A 17,644-nucleotide genomic window follows, 5' to 3' on the forward strand; every position below is an offset into this window, starting at 1 on the left:
GTCGAGGCAGGTGGATCACCTGAGGTCAGAAGTTTGAGACAAGCCTTGCCAACATGGTGAAACCCTGTCTCTACTAAAAATTAGCTGGGCATGCTGGTGGGTGCCTGTAATCCCAGCTACTCGGGAGGCTGGGGCAGGAGAATCGCTTGAACCTGGGAGGCGGAAGTTGCAGTGAGCCAAGGTCACACCACTACACTCCAGCCTGGGCAACGAGAGCAAAACTCCATCTCAAAAAAAAAAAAAAAAAAAAAAAAAAAAAAATTCCAGATGCTTGAGCCCTACCTCAGACTTTCTGAATAAGAATCCCTAGAGAATGTCCAGTGGGGCTCAAAAGGTTAATACTGACCCAAATCTGGAATCTTCGAGAGATAGAGGTGTCCTGGCAGCAAATCCATACAGATCTGCAGCAACCTCAATTCTTGCCTCCTCAGAAGAAAAAAATTAATGGAGGGGCATAAGGTAGAGGGAGAGACTGAGGCAAGAGTTAGAGCAGGAGTGAAAGCTTATTAAAAAGCCTTAGAGCTAACTGGGCGCGGTGGCTCAAGCCTGTAATCCCAGCACTTTGGGAGGCCGAGACGGGCGGATCACGAAGTCAGGAGATCAAGACCATCCTGGCTAACACGGTGAAACCCCGTCTCTACTAAAAAATACAAAAAAAAAAAACTAGCCAGGCATGGTGGCGGCGCCTGTAGTCCCAGCTACTCGGGAGGCTGAGGCAGGAGAATGGCGTAAACCCGGGAGGCGGAGCTTGCAGTGAGCTGAGATCCGGCCACTGCACTCCAGCCTGGGCGACAGAGCCAGACTCCGTCTCAAAAAAAAAAAAAAAAAAAAAAAAAAAAAGCGTTAGGGCAAGAGAGAAAGGAAGTAAAGCACAGTTGGAGCTCACCAAGCGAGCGACTTGAGAGATCAAGTGCACGGTTTGACCTTTGACTTAGAGTTTTATATGTTATGCTTCCAGGGGGTTGTGTCTCCTCTCCGTGATTCTTCCCTTGGATTGGGCTGTTTGCACGCGCAATGGCCTGCCAGCACTTAGGAGAGGCCGCACACGCAGTGTGTTTACTGACTTTGTGCACATGCTGACTTGAGGCGTTTTTCCCTTACCAGTCAAAAGTTCCCAGAGGAAGGTCACATACCAGTTAAATTCTGCCATTTTGCCTTTTAGTGCGCATGCTTGAGCCCACTCGCCCTCCTCCTGAGATCTTGTCAGCAAGCTTCTGATCGCCAGTTTTAGGTTTTTTTCTATTGGGAGACTGCCGTTCCCAATAATTGCCAGCTGTGACCAATTGTTATTTTAGAGAGACAGTTTAACAACTGCCTGACCATCACCTGATGGCCACCTGACATTCCTGGTGGGAAATCGTGGCCTTTCCTGCCCTGCTCATATTTGCCTGACTACTCACTATAACAGAGGTAGGGGTCACACACTACCTCTTGTACTCATCAAGGGTCATGGTAGGTCCTGGCTAGGTGAGCAGGGAGCGGGTCTTGTCTGGGCCTTGCACCCACTACCCAAGGGAACATTTTGTCTGTAGAATCTGTAGACACCCACTCACCCAGGGCCGCTACCACACCCAGATCCAGGGGAAGAGGGAGAAAGAGGCCTCACCCCCTGCATGTACGGTTCCACCTGCAAGCCACCAGCCAGTATAGACCAATGGCTGTCACCCAAGAACCCCATAAGTAACTTCATCGTGAAGTTAGGGCAGGGCAGGAGGTTATTAGTGTGTAGGCAAAGACCTCTTTATGTAACCCAGAGCAGTGGGAAGCAAGGGTTGCCCCTTCCTGCCCAATCTGGGTCCAAACAAATATAGTTTCAGACAAGTCTTCCAGTCGGGAGCCCCATGTGTACAGCCAGGCCCTTTGGGCTGTGTGAAAGGTTAACAGTGATAACCGTTGAGTTAGTGTTACTAAGAACTGGGCATTGGCTGGGCACATTGGCTCATGCCTGTAATCCCAGCACTTTGGGAGGCCAAGGCAAGTGGGTCACCTGAGCCCTGGAGTTCGAGACCAGCCTGGGCAACATGGCAAAACCTCATCTCTACAAAGAATACAAAAAATCAGGGCTGGGCACGGTGGCTCACGCCTGTAATCCCAGCACTTTGGAAGGCCGAGGCGGGTGGATCACCTGAGGTCGGGAGTACAAGACCAGCCTGACCAACAAGGAGAAACCCCATTCTACTAAAAATACAAAATTAGCTGGGCATGGTGGCTCATGCCTCTAATCCCAGCTACTCAGGAGGCTGAGGCAGAATCGCTTGAACCCGGGAGGCGGAGGTTGCAGTGAGCCGAGATGTTGCAGTTGCACTCCAGCCTGGGCAACAAAAGCAAAACTCCATCTCAAACAAACAAACAAACAAATTTAGCTGGGCTTGGTAGTGCATGCCTACAGTCTTAGCTGCTCAGGAGGCTGAGGTGGGAAAACCACCTGAGCCTGGGAAGTCAAGGCTGCAGTGAGCTGTGATTGCACCACTGTTCTCCAGCCTGGGTAACAAACAAACAAACAAAAAACCCCAAACTGGGCATTAGGTTGAGCACTTTACATGTAATCTATTGAATCCCCAGCACAACCAGTAATGCAGGTTTTATTATTTCTATTTTATTGATAAGGAAAGTGAGGCTCATAGAGGTTAAATTTAAATTTGAAGTCCAAAATGTCAAAGGGAACAGGCAGTGCAATGAGGAGAGGACTCAAACTCAGATGGGCATGGCACTAGTGCCCACATCTGGGCCCATCTGGCCCTCGGTGGCTCCAGCTCTTTAAGCAACAGCATGTGGCTGAGATTTGAGACAGGCAGATGATACAGCGAGTGGCCTCTCATCACTGCCCAACGGCGTTGCCTCAGGAGAAGCACTGGCTCTCTGGGCTTTGGTTCTCTACTTCCTACTCACAGCCAAGAGGCATAGCGCGTTCAGTGGGTGCTTGGAAAACAGCACAAGCTAAGCTTGCCCCACTTTGCCCAGTTTCCAGTCAGGAATGGCCAAAATGTGAACTGAACCCCCTAAAAACTTAGACTTTTAGGATCTGAAGAATTAAAGTCACAGAACTTGTGAATCAGAGAAACTTGGATATAGAACATTAAAATCACAAGAGTGTGATTCTAGGACTTTTGCAGAGCATCTTACGACATAAGTTTATTAGAGGTATAGGACATTCAGATCACAGAATCTGTGAATAGAAATTCACTATAGCAGAAATTGACCTGACCCCTTCTGGAATGCAGAAATCTCCTCCAAAACAGCTCTGACATTGTTATTTCTATTATTTATCAAACACTGTATTTGGCCATTCTTGCGTGGCTGGCAATACCTGACTCACGCCTGTAATCCCAGCATTCTGGGAAGCTGAGGCAGACAGATTGCTTGAATCCAGGGGTTTGAGACCAGCCTGGACAACATGGTGAAAAAATACAGAAAATTAGCTGGGCTTGGTGGTGCATGCCTGTAGTCCTAGCTACCTGGGAGGCTATGGTGGGAGGGGCCTAGGAGGTTGGGGCTGCAGTGAGCTGAGACTGCATCACTGCACTACAGCCTGGGAGACTGACTGAGATCCTGTCTTAAAAAAAAAAAAAAAAAAGACAGACCTGAGACAGGTAATTTATAAAGAAAAGAGGTTTAATAGGCTCATGGTTCTGCAGACTGCACATGCATGGCACTGGCACCTCCAGGAGCAGGCACATCACATGGCAAAAGCAGAAGTAAGGCGGGGGAAGGTGCCACCCAAATCTTGGGAGAACTCATTTACCATCATGAGGACAGCACTAAACCATGAGGGATCCAACCCCATAACCCAAACACCTCCCACCAAGCCCTACCTCCAACATAGGGGATTACAATTCAACATGAGATTTGGCAGGGACATATATTCTAATTATATCAAGCACTTATAAAGCCCCTACTTCATGTGAGGTACTCCTCTGTGGACTAAATTTTATGGATGAGCAGACTGAGGAGTAGAGGGGTGAAGTGGTTTATCTATTATCTCACAATCAGTAAGTGGCAGAGCCAGGGTTCAGGACCCAACCTCAGAGGTGGGCCGACTCCAGAGGGCACTCTCTTGGCTTCTGTAGCACTGGGAGTCTTATGGGCTGAGCCGTGGCACATGGAAGCCACAGTGCTTTAGCCTCTGCCTTCCAGGCAGTCAGCTTAACCCCACTGCTTTGATAGCTACTCTAATTCTGCAACCATTCCTCCACACCTTGAATGAACTTTTTGTAAATTTCCTGTCCTTTTCTGGCAATTTTACTTTTCAAGCTCTTTTAAGATTCCATGTCAAAAACTTTCATACCACCTTTTTCCATTAGGAATAATGAGGAACATTTACAGAATTTGATTTCTCGTATCTTTATTAGCTTATTCTTCCTGAAAGAAGTACATTTCCTTTAGACAGAAAGGACAGTTCTCAAAAAGCCAAATTCCTAAAGATGATTATTGTTTTTTTAAAAAATAAACTTTTCTGATTCCATACTGACATTTTGACATTTACTCCTCAAGCCTCCATAAGTGGAATATGGCAATCATAATTCTTTATTATCTGTACAAAGGTATGGGGTATGTGTGAAATTTTGTTACATGTATATGTGTGGTGATTAAGTCAGAATATTTCAGGTGTCCATCACCTGAATATAATACATTTTTGTTAACTTTAGTCACCCTACCCTGCTATCAAACATTGGATTTATTCCTTCTGTGTTTATACCCTTTAGCCCGCTTCTCTTTGTCTCACGCCATCACTATTCTGTCTCTGTTATCTGTCTTTACACTCTCCACATCTATCTGATCAAATTTTTTAGCTTCCACATGTAAGTGAGAGAGAACATGCCATATTTGTCTTTTTGTGCCTGGCTGATCTCACTTTAGTTAATGCCCCCCAGTTCCATCCATGTTGCTGTAAATGACATGATTTCATTCTTTTTAATGGCTGAATAGTATTCCATTATGTATGTATACCAAATTTTCTTTATTCATCCATTGGTGGACACTTAGGTTGATTCCACATCTTTACTATTGTGAATAGTACTCCAATAAACATGTGAGTACAGGTATCCCTTTGACGTATGGATTTCTTTTCCTTTGAGTAGTACCCGGAGGTGAGATTGCTGGATTGAATGGTAATTGTATTTTTAGTTTTTAGAAATCTCCATACTATTTTCCGTCACAGCTGTACTAGTTTACATTCCCACCAACAGTGTATAAATTTTCCTTTTTCTCTGCATCCTTGCCAACATCTGTTATTTTTTGTCATTTTAATAACAGCCATTTTGACTGGGGTGAGATGATATCTCACTGTGGTTTTGATTTCCATTTCTCTGATGATTAGTGATATTGAGCATTTTTTCCTGTAAGATTGCTTGAGAACCAAGCAAGGCAGAGGACATCCAAACCCTTTGAAAATTAGAAAACGTTTCAGGAATAGGGGAAGGAACATTTCTTGAAAGATGACCCATGGTGGGGCTCTGTGTGGGTGCTTCTCCCACATCCAATTCTCAAAGCCGCTTTCTGTGTGGTAAGTGTTGTAGCCTTGGAAGTTCATCTCATTATTATTTCCAACAGAGAGAAATGAGAGGGTAATCAAAAGAGCCCATGTTCTTGAGATACCTGTTATTGTTAGTGTTGAAATAGAATCAGAGCATGAATGCGCACCAAAAATAGCAATTCTAGAACAACACGTTTGCTGCAATGAATTGAGCCATCTGACTAGCTGGCTTGTACTCTGTGGGGTCAGGTGTGGAGAGGGTGACCTTGACCCTCATGCCCAATAGGTAAGGTTGGTAAGGCAAACACTGCCAGCCACATGCTCCCCACCCCAGGATTCAGTAAAGCTGTGGCCAGCAGGGTCCTTCCCAAGGGGCGGTTGTTGGGAGGGACAGTAAGGTCAAAGAAACTCCATGAACATTTGCTGACTGTCGCTAGTTCCCTGTGAGGCCCCACTCCTAAACAAGCAGGAAGCATTCAAAGATGTAACAAAGCAACCCTACTGAACGTGAGTGCAGGCTTCATGATCTTGGTGTTTTTGTAATAGCATGAGCTATTGGAGTCAAGCTTGAGTGATCACTGATGAGTTCTGTATAGGACCTGCCATAGAGGAGAGTGACAGGTTCAGCCTGATAGAATCTGCATATAAATTCCCTATTCAGCTAGCAGCTGCCACCAGAGGGAAGGGAAGGTGGCAAGGCAGCATTGCTTTGCTCCAAGAACTGCAGATCTGAGGAATAATGTCAAGGAAAGAGCCCCAAGCAGGGATCAGAAGAGCCAGGCTCTTGTTCTGCCGGACCCCCTAATTTCTCATGTGCCTTTACGTGAGTTACCTGACCTTTACAGGTTTCCATTTTCTCTTCTACGGACTGGAAATTATCATAATACTTTGTGGGAAAATATTATTTATAATACTGTAAAACATCAGCCCTCTAATAGGACAACATATAGGAAAGTTTTAGCATTTTTATAAAAAGTATTTTAAGAGCAGGAGTGTCTGTTGTTTCAGGGATTTCTGACTGTAGCTGGAGCATCTCTTATCTGTGCTGTCATTCATCCTCCCCAACACACATTCAGTAAACAGGCATTTATTAAACACCTGCCTTGTGCCTGACACTGGGCAGATACATAAAGGAACAAGGCAACAGGTGACCTGAAGGTGACCCTTCAGGAGCTGTCTACAGGGAATCACACCCATAAAAAGCACATTGCTATGCAGAGTAACAAATGCCTTAATGGAAATTGGTACCAGATAGAGAAGTCATCCATGGGAGGGAATGCTGTAATGTAAAGGATGAGTAGATAGATGTGCCGCAGAAAGGGGTTCTTCCTAAAATGGCCCAGCAGCGTCCTTTGCTAAAGCTGGATTTTACAGGAAAGTACACAGATGGGCCTAGGAGAAGTTTCAATTGACTGACTAATGTTTGACCAAGTAAATAATTTTTGTCAGATGTGTGGATGGACATGAAGATTTGGAATCATGGGCCCATGGATGTGTCTTAGGTTGAGTTCCCCAGAAAAGAGACCCTGAGATGGAGATGTGGGCAGGAAGCTGATTGGAGAATGAGCTCAGATCAATGCCTGCAGGGGAGAGAAGGGGACAGGATTCAGCAGAGGGAAAAGGTGAGCAGCCCTCAGCACAACAGAGGTCTCAGTTGAGCCCACAGGGAGCTCTGGAGCTGGGATGGCCCGTCAGAGTGGGTAATTTGGAGGTGGGGGAACAGATCTTTATGCCCCCACATCAGTCAGCCATTGGATGCAGTTTGTTCTTGGGGAGGGCTGGGTAGCCTCGGTGGAGGAAACATCCTTCAAGGGCACTTCCAGGGGACAGGCCCAGCCGTGGTCCATAGCCAGCAATGCTCCCAGCAGCTATAAGACAAGCCTGTCAGTTCTGGATTATGCACCACCATCCACTGCAGGTGACGCAGGTGTTGGGGAAGCCCTAGGTCAGTGGCCGTCAAATAGCTCTACATTAGAGTCACCTGGAGAGCTTGAACAACCCCAGCACCTAAGCCGCATCCCCAGACCAGTTAACCCCAAATCTCTGAGATTGGGGAATGAACATCAGTAGTTTGTAAAAACTCCCCAAGTGATTCCAATGGGCAGCCAAGTTCAAGAATCACTGCCCGGGGGATGTGTGCGAGACGAACGAGAGGAGGGCTTGCCTCACAACCCTGGATAAGTATCCCGAGAAGCTGGAGGAGAACCAGGGAGAGTGTGTCATGGAAGGCAAGGGGTCGAGGGTAGGGGGTTTAGTAAGAAGTAAGTGGCCACCTCCAGCAAGAACCTACATGCCTGAGTAGGAGGAGCAGCCAGCTGTTCTAAAATGTACCCAGAATTTGTATTAATCCTGTATGGTGAGGTGATGGACATGGAGGCAACTGTGTTTGAAAGAAGAATTTATTACTCACAGTTCCCTAGAGAAGGGGGCATACCACACCATGCAGGGCCACATGGGGAAGCACTGGGGTCAGTCAGGAGGCAGAAGGAGGGAGGGGACAGCCTGCACCAGAGCCTTTATTGTGGCCTGATGGCAGGAATGAGTGAGCAGGGGAGGCAGGCTTAGGATCATGTTCCCAGGCTCTGGGCTACAGGGCTGTTCCCTAGTTGTCTGATACCTGGCTCTGGAGTGACCTGTGGGAGGGGAAATGTTGGCTCAGAGTGTGAGAGCTTGATGAAGGAAGTGAATGGAGTATAGACTTTGGATTGGTGGGTTTGCATAGGAAAGGCGTGCTCTCAGGCAGGGTGTTTACTAGCTCTAGGAATTATTAATTGCTAGGGAGCTGCTGATAATAACTGCCCGGGAAAGGTCGGTCTCTCTGAAATCAGAAAGGTCATACAATATGAAAACGTAATAAAATACAGAACACGTAAAACATGATTAATATTAATACACTAACCTCATGGCCACCTAGGTTGGGGGTCAGAGTGGGCTGGATTTAGCCTCAGCTCACCCCCTTATCAGGGACCTGAGTGCTGGGTGCATCTTTCACAAATACACAGAGCAGCCTTGACCCTGGATCCCTTGAGCTGCAGTGGAGAGACAGAAAGAGATGTACACCTTGCAGCAGAGACAGAGAAAGAGTACCTGCCAACCTGCAGGCTAGGAGAACTGCAGGGGCAAGTGGGCGGTCGCTCATGAGGAAACATTATCAGTGTTACACGTCCGTTGGCCCCAGAGTCCCAATGTACAGCCTCACACCCTTGGTTCCTAGAGGGGTCAGACACTGGCTAGCAAGCTGTGGGGAAGAACAGTAGGAAGGAGAAGAGAAATAGAGAAGTCAACCATCTACCTCCCACCCCAGCTCTTTCCACTGCAGGCTTCCAGCCTAAAGCAGGCTTGGAGGAAGGGGTATGGGAGATGGAAGATGTGTCAGTCAATCCATTCAATTTGGTTGATTTTGATTATTATTTTGTACTGGCCATTCTGATGTCTAAATTGAAATTGTGATTCTAGGATAGGACCCTGCTCAGTTTGAGCAGAAAAGACATGAGCCCCTAGAATGGGGCAGGGAAATAAAGCCCCAGGAGTTAAATTTTAGAGGAACAAGGAGACAAAGATCAAGGCTGTATTTAGATAACATTCTGGACTGTTCTTAGGTAACACAAGGTTACATTTGTAACACACTTAGCAGGGAGCTGGGCACGTGGAGCCCACTTGATCAATGTCAGCCATTATTAGAATAAGAGCCTACATATGAAGAAATATAAAGAGGAGCATTTCATTTAATCCCCCAAATAGCTGTGTAAGGTAGGGCTTGCTCTTCCTCTTTCCAATCCAGCAGCATGGAGCAATGGCCACCTCTGGAGCCCTTTTGCTGTCAGTGGCATAAGTGGCCCAGCCAGCATCAATCCCCTCACCATGCTCCCTTGTCTGGGGGCCATCAGCTTGTTGGAACACCCTTAGAAGAACTTGACTTGGGGTAAGAGTAATGATTTCAACTCTACTTAGACATCTTTTGCTGATTCATCATAGTGCAGGACGATATTATTTATGGACTAATGTAGTTTGTAGCTTGGAGGAAATATGACCTAGAAGTCTATTTAAAACATGGAAACCTTGCAGATTAAGGAACAAGATAATAGAGTTATTGCAAAGCCCATTCACCTGACGTGATTGGGAGTTAAAAATCACCTTGGCCAACAAGACTGTCCTTTTCTTCTCCTACTGAGTGAAATAGCAGGTGCAAAGGCTCTGCCCGTGTTCTCCTAGATGGATGCTCTAGGGCTTTACCAAACCCAGCAGGCTGAACCAACACCACATTCATCTTTGAGGCTGTCATTTGGTGGCACCTCATGGTCTTGTGTCAGGCGAGTAATATGCGGTTTTTTACAACATGCCTTCCTTTTTTAACAGCCCCTGAGAAAGACACTCAGAGGCCACTGTCTGAAAATGGCAAGGGCTGTTTGTGAAAGGGACCAGTGTGTAGGAAAGCCCTTTCCCACGCTGAGTTCTTCCTTCGATAGACGTGTATTGAACCGCTACTGTGTGCCGGCAGGTCTCTGCCTTCAGGCCATGCACATCTAATGTAAAACGCTGAGGCCTCAGCTCTGTGTTGGGACCAAGTGCTCAGGAGCTCCATCGAGGGACACTGAGGGTCTTGGGCCTGGGTCAGGTGGAAGAAGGTCAGAATAAGCTCTCCTGGCCCTTCCCCTGAGTCTGGTGGCCTTGTGGCTCCTCTCTGGTCACTAGGTATGTCTTATCAGGCCTCCTGGATCTGAATTCAGACTCTGGGATCCCAGACTTGGTGGCCAGTCATGCCTCTGTGACCGAGTTGTGGCCTCAATGAGCCATTGAACTCCTCTGTGCCGCAGTTAATATTTCTGTATAGTGGAGATATCACAGGCTGTTTGTCTGCGAGCTGTTGTGAGGATGAGGGCTGACGAACTATCCAACGTGCTTGGTAATAAAAGCCGCTCTTTCCTGTTGAACACCTACAGTGTGTGCAGGCCTGTGCTCAGTACTCCAGACATCCATTCATGGACTATATCCTCCCAACAGCAATCCTTCCTAGGAATTACGTGTTGTCATTGTCCCCATTTCACAGATGAGAACTCTGAGGCATAGGCATTTCGATAACTTGCCCACGGCACAGTGAGTGGGGGTAGAGGCAGAATTCAAATCCAGACCACCTGCAAGAGAGCTGTGCCCATAACCACTCACTAGGTCGCCTCGACCCAGGCTGCAAGCCCCTGCTCAGTAAGGGTTGCTGATGGCGATTACATCTTTACCACTGTCATTGGGAGAGAAGACGTGCATGTTCATTGTCAGAAATTCTTCCATAAAGCACAGGCCATAGCAGAGCCTTTATTGTGGCCCCATGGCAGGAGTGAATGAGCAGGGGAGGCAGGCTTACTCATTGAGATGACGTGTGTGCAGGTCATCCAAGCTACTTTTATTATCTGGGTGGGCCACATGTATAATATGGGTGGAAACCCTTCATTCAACACACACCTACCCACACACCAAATCACACTTTTCTTGGTAGAAGGTGAGGGGAATAATCTGTCCTAACTACAACACCCCTTCCTGCAGCCAGCTAATATCTCCAGGAAATCTCTGAACACTTGGTGGAAAAAGCCAGGTTCACAGATGCCGCTGCTGGCTAAGCTCAGTCCCTCTGGAGTAAACTCTTATCTGAGCTCCACTCTGGACACTCCCGACCCTCACCTTTTCCACTGTTCACCCCAGGGATGTGTACAGAGTGGCCACTGCCACTGTCCTTCCCCAGTTCAGAAATGTTGGCATCCCAATCCAGGGGCTGCCCACCCTGAGGTTTAAAGAATCCGCCTTTTCTCCAGAGGTAGAAATAAGACCGTAGTCACCCATGTGACCCGCCTTGAGAAAGAGTCTACATGTCCTTCTATTTAAGACACCAGGGATAAAAGGCTATGCCACAAACTTGATAACAGTCTTTCAGCAATACATCATGCAATGTTAAATGTCCCCACTGACTGTAAAATTCCAAAAACACTGAACTGTAGATTCAAGGAAATAGAGAGTGTCCATCTCAACTAGTGCATACACCCCTCAAAGGTTCCTGTTGTCCTCAAGCCACGTCCAAGAGCCATGGAAAGGCAGCAAAGCCACCCATGACCTGACTTCTGCTCAAGGCTCCAGCCTCAGCTCCCACATCTCCGGCATCCCCTGACCTTGTGTTTCCACTACAGTTGTTGTTCCTCAATGAGCCTGGGTGGATCATGCCTCTGTGTGGTTGTACATGCTGTTCCTACTCTGGGGGTGCCCTTCCACGCAGTGGCAGCTCCACAAACACCACCTCTGGGAAGTGCCCCCTCTGTGATGATGCTGTGGGAGAAGATTGGGCTCGATTTCCACCTGTGTGACTCCTGGCTGGGAGGCCTCAGCATAGGAATCGCCCACCACACCTTTAACGTGCCAGCCGTGTGGGGGGCGAGTGGCTGTGCGGTGGAAGGAGACAGCTGTGGGAAGGGCTCACACCACCTGGCACATGGTAAGAGCTTCATGGGGTTGGTTCCCTTGTGTTTTCTCAGATCTTGTTTTTACCCTTACTGAGACGGGAGCCAAATCCCTAGAGAAAATAAAATCAGCAACACCACACACGGGCCTAGTGGAAATTCCACTTCTATGTATGTTGGGGTTTTTACTTCCTAGTCTTTCTTTTTAATCAAGGTATGACACACATACCATCAAATTCATCCTTTTAAAGTATACAACTCAGTGGGTTTTGGTATCTTCACGGAGTCGGGCCACCATCAGCCTTCCCTAATTCCAGGGTATTTGCATCACCCTACATGAAACCCCACACCTATGAGAAGTCATCCCCACTCCCCTGTCTCCAGCCCTCTGGGCCCCCCAGCAGCCCTAGCCTACCCCTCCCAGCCTTCTAACGAGAGCTCCTCCTGAAACTGGAAAGCCAACATTGGCCTTGCCAGTTCCTCAAAGGGCGTTGGAAGGGCTCTGCCGGCTGATGGAACCAGAGGAGTTTTGTGAATAAAAATTGTTATTAGGTACAGAAAAGGGAATCAAATCTAAGGCACCCCTTAGATGGAGATGAGGACTGGACTAGCTGCTGGCCGTGTGCCCCCGGCAGGCCACGTCCCCACTCACTCTGGGGCCTGGGGCCCTGCTGCTCTCCCCTCATGGGATCCTAGAACTTGCAAAAGTCTCCGTCACCATGGACCTCAGTAGGGAGCAACGCTTGGGAGAGCAGAAGAGGGAAGCCCTGACTCCCAGCAGGCAGCTGGGGGAGAGATGGGGAGGCTGTCCCCAGGCCCTGCCCATGCTGTTGCCCCAGGATCCTGAAGGCACCTTCCCATGGGCCCCACCTGAAGCCAACAGAGCCTCTGCCCATCATGTGAAATCTTTTCAGGCCTGAGTGTGTCTTATTTTGCCCTTGGCCATCTTCTTGTACCTTCTTGGGAAATAAACATGTCAAGGACGTGGCATTGAGGACTTGGTTTTTCCTCCTCATGATCGGAACTGCATTTTGGGCGGGATTCTCTTCTTCCAGTGGCACAGTGGGAGCTTATTGGTAAACATAGGTAGGAAGAAAGCAGATCACGAAGAACACTACCTTGACGGGCATCGTATTGTGTGCTCTGGGCTGCATTTAAGCTGCACTGCAGGGGATGTCACTGCTTGGAGTGAGTCAAGTGCCTCTTGAATAGTGCGTGTCACAGGGATCTGTTTGCCTTTCATAGCTGGCTGGAACGTGAAAATTCTCCTCTCCCTAAGGGGTAAGCTGTGCCCCACAGGCCCCTTCTTCCTCATTCCCATGGGGTCTGCAAGAGCTCCAGCTGCCCTCCTGTGTCCTCACTGACAAGACAGAGACAGTCGAATGTCGTGGGCCTCTAGATGTCTAGTGGTGGTGCCCATGTCACCTCCATGTGCAGGTTCCATTCTCGGGGCAGCCTGGGAGGCAGCCCTGGTGGTGAAGAGAAGGAGACCCTAAGATCCCCCAGGCTCACCATGGTTCCTCAGGGAGGTGGAGTCAAGCAGTCCCTGAGTGGCCTTGGCCGACCTGAGCCACCTGCTTTTCAGAGCTACCACCCAGGTCACTATCTCACAGGGGACTCTGAGGAGTCTCTGGACTCATGCATGGAAAATGCTGTATACACAGGACTGGTGCCCAACCTGGCTCAGTTCCTTCCCTCAGCCTTTGTTCGTGGGGATTGTGCTGGGCAGGAAGATGTTCTGCAGGGTCGAAACCACCTGGTCCAGTGGCTCAGTCCCCTCAACAATGACCAAAGGCTACTGCCCTCAGCAGCATCTCCTTCTCCTGCAGGAGAGTACCTGGCCGTACCTGTTTGGAGTGATTGTGGTCCCTGCCGTTTTCCAGCTGCTGAGCCTGCCCTTTCTCCCGGACAGCCCACGCTACCTGCTCTTGGAGAAGCACAACAAGGCGAGAGCTGTGAAAGGTGAGGGCCGTTCTCTTTCCTGCACAGCTCCAGCCCCTGCATAGATCAGCACTGCAAGGCATGCTGGGACCTGGGCCAGTGGGCACAGGAAGGGGTGCTGTCATTGTTCCTTTTGCAGGCACTGGGCTGGGGGTCATAGGGCACCTTCTCATTTCATCTTCCCAACAGCCTTGCTAGGAGGACAGACAGGGGGCACAGAGTCACCCAGGGAGTCTCCCAGGGAGTCTGGAAAAGCCAGAACAGGCAAGATAAGATGCAGGTCCTCTCTGGGCAGCATCTCCCACTACTGCCTCTTTGGTTGTTTCCAGCCACAGAGATGAAACCATCTAAATTTCCAAGTGGCTTAGGTGCATAGCGGCCCTCCTCCCGCTCCTTCTCCCTTCACTGACTTCCTCTGTCTTAACATTTACGTGCCAGGAAAGGAAAAGATGTAAGCACAAAATGAACACCAGATCCCACCAGGCACTTGTCTGAGTGCTTCTGCACAATGACCCATGGGACCTTGCCAGCAGTCCTTGGAGGGAGGAAGGAGTATACACTCATTTTACAGGAGAGGAAAATAAGGCTCGCAAAGGCGCTTGGGAGTTGTCTCAGGTAGCTTTCTTTAAATGCCCTAAATGGGGGGGATGCTGAGTCAGATTCAAAGCCTGGCTTTTGGAATCAGAGACATCTCTCCACAGAGCCCTGAAAAGGCAAAATTATGTTCCCTAGAGATAGACAATGCAGAATGAACAATCACATTCTCATTCTTTTAGTTTTGTAAAATGAGATGCAGTTGAGAGCGCCACGGTTAGTTAGGCATGTGAAGGTAACCAGCACTACCTTCACATCCAGCTCTGCTGTCTGACCTTGAGCAACTTTTTAAAACTTTCTGAGCCTCAGAACCCTCGGCTGTAAAAAGAAAATGACCTAAACTTCCCTCGTGGGCCCATTGTGAAGATTGAATTAATGGTGCGGATAAGGTTCGTAGTATTATCTGCTGTCCTTATTACTGAGAACTCTGTGCATTTTAGTTCTAAATTTCACTTATGTCCAAATCCAGGAAAAACCTTGAGAATTACATATACAATTTGTGCAACATTTTTTGAAATTCACACTACCTATTTTCTGAGTTAACAAATGGCATAATGAAATGTTAACAGTTGCCTATATTTGTCTAGCAGTTTATGGATCAGATTCATTTTCTCACTTATAACATTTCTCTAAAGTGAAGTCAGAGAAGGTAATTGTTATTACCTTCATTTTGCAGATGAAGAAACTGAGGCTTACAGAGATGAAGTCCATTTCCCAAAGCTGTGGGTTTTCGTTTATAGAGACTTATACAGGCTTTTGAAAATATGATGGAAATGATAGTGTTTTCTTCAATACAGAGATCATACACACAAAATTCTGCCTATGGCTTTGGTGATGGACCTGGGACTTGAGCCCTCTTTTCTCCAGAGGACCCTGGTTAATAACTGCCACGCCCAATCTTAAACCCATTAGTAACCAAAGGATTGGAACCCAAGGAAGATTTTCTTCCCACACCCCTTGTGCACAGAGAGATACCAGGAAAGGGAAGTAGCGTCTATTGTACCAGGTGACTTCCCATGTGGCCAGTGAGGAGAAAAACTAACTAAAAATTTGGTTCAGATGGTTGTCAGATGGCAGAGTCTCTGGAGTAAAAAGAAGGTGACTAAGAGAGAGAACCAAGGGGATCTGATTCTAGAAAGCACCTGGGCTGTGCATTGTTGGAAGAGGGCGAGCCCTCCAGCTCTGTCTCTACTGGCCTGGGAGGGTAACCCGCACCCCATCTGGCTTTGCTCGGGAAAAACTCTTAAGAAATGCTTCAATTAAGTACAGTTGGAATGAACAGTGCATGTCAATGCCAGTCAGTGAAGAAGGTTTTAAAGTTTTATTTCATAGCACAGTAGGGAGTAAGGGAGAAGTATAGTTACAAAACATGATAAATATTACATGTGCACTCTATAAAATGAACAAAGATACTGACCTTAAGTTGAAATAGATTATTGAAATTTTCATCTGTACCTATAAAAGTGCTAATTTTACTCCAGACATTCAGCAAGCAATGGATATTTACCATGTTGGGCATTCAGCCAGGTGACAGGGTCAGACAGTGGTATGAGATGACATTCCTGCCCTCTAGGAGTGAGGGAGGGTGAAGGTCTAGTTAAGGGAGATGGACAGAAACACGCACTAATGGCTCATCTGTATTGAAAACTATTTCATTCTAAGCACTTCACATACATTAGCTCATTAAATCATTACAACAACCATACAAAGTAGGTCACATTTTTATTCCCATTTTAAGACCTAAAAAAAAACCAAAAAACTGAAGATGGAATAACTTGGCCAAAGACATAAAGCTAGCCAATCACACCACTGAAGTTTGAATTCTGACACTCTGGCTCTGGAACTTATGAATGTAAACAAAATGCGCTTTATTACCTAGCACCATGCTCGGCACTGTGGGAGATACCCCTTCTCCAGTCTGTTGACAGTTTGGGGAAAAGGGGCCCTGTGTTAGTCAACTATTACTGTAATAATGCTGCATTAAAAAACACCCGAAACACATTGGCTTAAGATAATAGTATTCCTTAGTTCACAAACCTATAGGTCAACTGTGTTGTTCTGTGTTGTTCTGTTAATCTTAGTAGGGCTTGACCTTAAAATCCTTCTTGGGGCCAGCTGAAGTTCACTCACGTGTCTGATGGTCAGCTGGCTGACTTAGGTTGGCCTTAGCTCTATTCAATGTACCTCATCCCCAGCTAGCCAGCAGGGCACATTCTCATGGTAATCAGAGAGGAAATGGAAAACAAAAGCAGTTTCTCTAAGTTGGAAATCTCCTAAAATCCTACTGGTCAAAGTAAGTCACATAGCTAAGCCCAAAGTCAGAGTGGAAGGGGGCTTCAAAGTTTTAGGATAGAGGACATAAATGTAGGGAGGTCACAAACTTGGGCCATCAACACAATCACTTTAGACAAGAGGCCCCTTTCGGGATGTCCCTATCCCACTCCATCCCCACCCCCAGTTCATAGTGGCAGGGAATGAGTCCCATGCCCTGGGTCTTATTTATTTATGCCACTCTTGTCAGTTTAGGAGAATCCCAGCCTCCAGTGCCTAAAAATGAGGGAACACCCTAACTTCTACTCTGAGAAAGGGAAATGTATTTGATGAGGACTCTTTGGGCCATAAGAGGTAGAAACTACATCCAAAGCAGTGTAAGCAAAAGGGAAACTTTTGGCTCCTGTCCCTCATGATCTGAGGGCACCAGTAATGGGCCCTCTTCCTCTTTCCAGCCAAAGTTGAAATCAATCAAGAGATGGATACACAAGTGGAGGAGGTGGGTTAAACTTATCACTTTTGGTGTGAATAAAGACTACTAGGAGATTTTGGCATTAGGTCTGATGGCCAAGAGAACCTCTTAAGATTGTACTCCTGAACTGAACTTGCCACCTACTCATGGCCTCTCTGACAGGGCCCATCCCTGAAAGACTTAGAACATGGAACAGAGAGTGTGCTCTTCCAGCCAGATAGGTCCCAAAAAGAAAGGGAGGAAATAAGCTGTGCAGGCCATTTCTTTCCCCCAGCTTAACCAATTTGGTAAGTTCCCTCTCATCTCCTGGACAGGAGCGAGTGAGGTGAAGAATGACACACTAATGCCCTTCATGAAGAAAGCAGTATCAGGAGTGAGCAATATGTGTTCTTCCTAATCATAAGCAGTGAAACGGCTGGGCTTCCTTCAGGTATGGTGGGATCCAGGAGCTAAATC

The 17,644-nt window shown here is 47.4% G+C and overlaps 1 protein-coding gene across 3 annotated transcripts in view; it reads left to right on the forward strand.

The window, feature by feature from the left end:
- Positions 1-17,644, forward strand: part of SLC2A9 (solute carrier family 2 member 9) — a 139,719-nt gene that overhangs the window by 64,562 nt on the left and 57,513 nt on the right. For all 3 annotated transcript variants that reach the window (XM_038008705.2, XM_038008707.2, XM_038008706.2), the window contains exon 4: positions 13,740-13,872. In XM_038008705.2, coding sequence (XP_037864633.2) covers positions 13,740-13,872 — 133 coding nt within the window. The remainder of the gene's footprint in view (positions 1-13,739; positions 13,873-17,644) is intronic.

This window comes from Chlorocebus sabaeus, chromosome 27 (genome assembly GCF_047675955.1).
Source record: "Chlorocebus sabaeus isolate Y175 chromosome 27, mChlSab1.0.hap1, whole genome shotgun sequence".
Classification (NCBI taxonomy): Eukaryota; Metazoa; Chordata; class Mammalia; order Primates; family Cercopithecidae; genus Chlorocebus; species Chlorocebus sabaeus.